This window comes from Antrostomus carolinensis, unplaced genomic scaffold, assembly GCF_000700745.2.
Source record: "Antrostomus carolinensis isolate BGI_N321 unplaced genomic scaffold, ASM70074v2 scaffold32068, whole genome shotgun sequence".
NCBI classification, from domain to species: domain Eukaryota; kingdom Metazoa; phylum Chordata; class Aves; order Caprimulgiformes; family Caprimulgidae; genus Antrostomus; species Antrostomus carolinensis.
Genome location: NW_010332851.1, coordinates 4,792 through 6,421, shown reverse-complemented (window position 1 = coordinate 6,421; position 1,630 = coordinate 4,792). Strand labels below are relative to the sequence as shown.

The following is a 1,630-nucleotide window of genomic DNA, read 5'->3' as shown; positions in this document are numbered from 1 at the left end:
GGGGTGGGGGGCAAATGGACCAGCAAACCTGTGGGAACCCTGCCCTTGGGCTGGGGCAAGCTCTGGGGGTGCCACTCCCAGCTGACAGGGACACAAGTGGATGCCAGATGTAGCACCACCTCACATCTGGGTCACCAAACTGATCAAGGGTCAAGTGCCAGCCAAGCTGCCCCTTGTTGGATGAGCCCTTCCTGCATCTTCCAGCCACGGAGCAGAGTGGGGTCCTCAGGGAGATGGGGGTCCCAAGGGACAGCACAGCCACACGGGCTCCCCAATGTGGTGACAGGGAAGGAGGTGGCACCTCAGCTGGACTTTGCATTGGCCAGGATGAGGAGAACTCACACCCTCCATGTCACAGCCTCACACCACCCCAACGGTGAGACCCCCACCGTGTCCCTGACCCCACACCCACCGTACATGCGCCAGTCCAGGCTCTCGGGCAGGATGAGGCCGGTGTAGAGCTGGGTGGGGAAGGGCTGCCCGTTGTTGGGAGCCCCGCTCCGGCGACGGCCCCGCAGAGCAGCCAGTTCCTGGGGCGTGCGGTCGGCCAGGTGGTTCAGCGCCAGTGTGTAGGAGAGCGCGGCGCGGTTCCTCGAGTGCACGAACCTGCCACCATCAACTGTCACCAATGTCACCTCCCACTGTGGCACCAACGCAGCTCCCCAAGGATGAAGAGAACTCCCCAAAGTGGGGGTTGACTTCACCCCCCTGATCTGCCTGTACCTCATGTTGTGCACGAAGATGCTCTGCCTGTGCTCCAGCTCCCGCACGGAGCCGTATCGCCACCCCAACTGCCTACGGTAGTGATGGAAAACCTCATGGGCCCATGGTTGGTGCCGTCCCACCAAGTCCTCCATGGGGTTTGCCAACACCCGGTGCTCCACTGCATTCCCCGGCAGGTCCCCACACTTCTTTGTCTCTGGGGAGCAACGAGGGGGGTGCCATCATGTCAAAGCCTTGTGGGCAGGATGGGGGGTCCCAACCCAACTCACCGTTGATGGGGGGGTCGAAGATGGAGGGGGGGAAGCTGTTGTCAAATTCGATGTAGGAGATCTCGTACTTGTCGTAGTGGGAGCCCAGCAAGCTGTTGTAGCCCCGCATCTCATAGTGGACGGGGGCCACCCCACAGCTGGAGTTGGTCACCCAAAGGGTGTAGACGTTCTTCTTCTGTGCCCAACGGGTGATGTTCTGCCAGACGGCGCAGTACCGGCCCTGGTAATACTCCTCCCGCAGGAACTGGGGGATGTGGCATCAGGGAATGGGGCTCTGGGCGGGGACCCCACATCACCCCCCTGCACTCGCTCTGTCCCCGCCCCCAGCCCCTTCACAGGTACAGCACCTTGCACCAGCCCACACAGGGATCTCGGGATGGATCCAGCAGTGACGTGGCCCTTGGGACACAGCCACACAGAGGGTGGGGAGCGGGGTAAGGATTTGGGGTGTAACATAGGACAGACCCCCCGTCCGGCTCAGCAGTGCCTGGGGTCACCCCACTGTGCACCCATAGTGGGGGGGACCTGGCTGCACCCCCCTCCAAAATCCTTCCCTGTGTGTTTCCAAGCTCTCACCCCACGGGCACGTATCTGGCTCAGTGTCCAGCTTGGTGACACCTTGCTGTCCCCACCACCCA

General features: G+C 62.4%; 1 protein-coding gene across 1 annotated transcript in view; it reads right to left on the bottom strand.

The window, feature by feature from the left end:
• The window catches only part of LOC104529375 (digestive cysteine proteinase 1), a gene marked incomplete at its 5' end in the record, with an annotated part of 4,665 nt that overhangs the window by 2,032 nt on the left and 1,003 nt on the right, over positions 1-1,630 (bottom strand). The window contains 3 exon segments of the mRNA XM_010173668.2: positions 413-606; positions 724-919; positions 993-1,236. Coding sequence (XP_010171970.1) covers positions 413-606; positions 724-919; positions 993-1,236 — 634 coding nt within the window.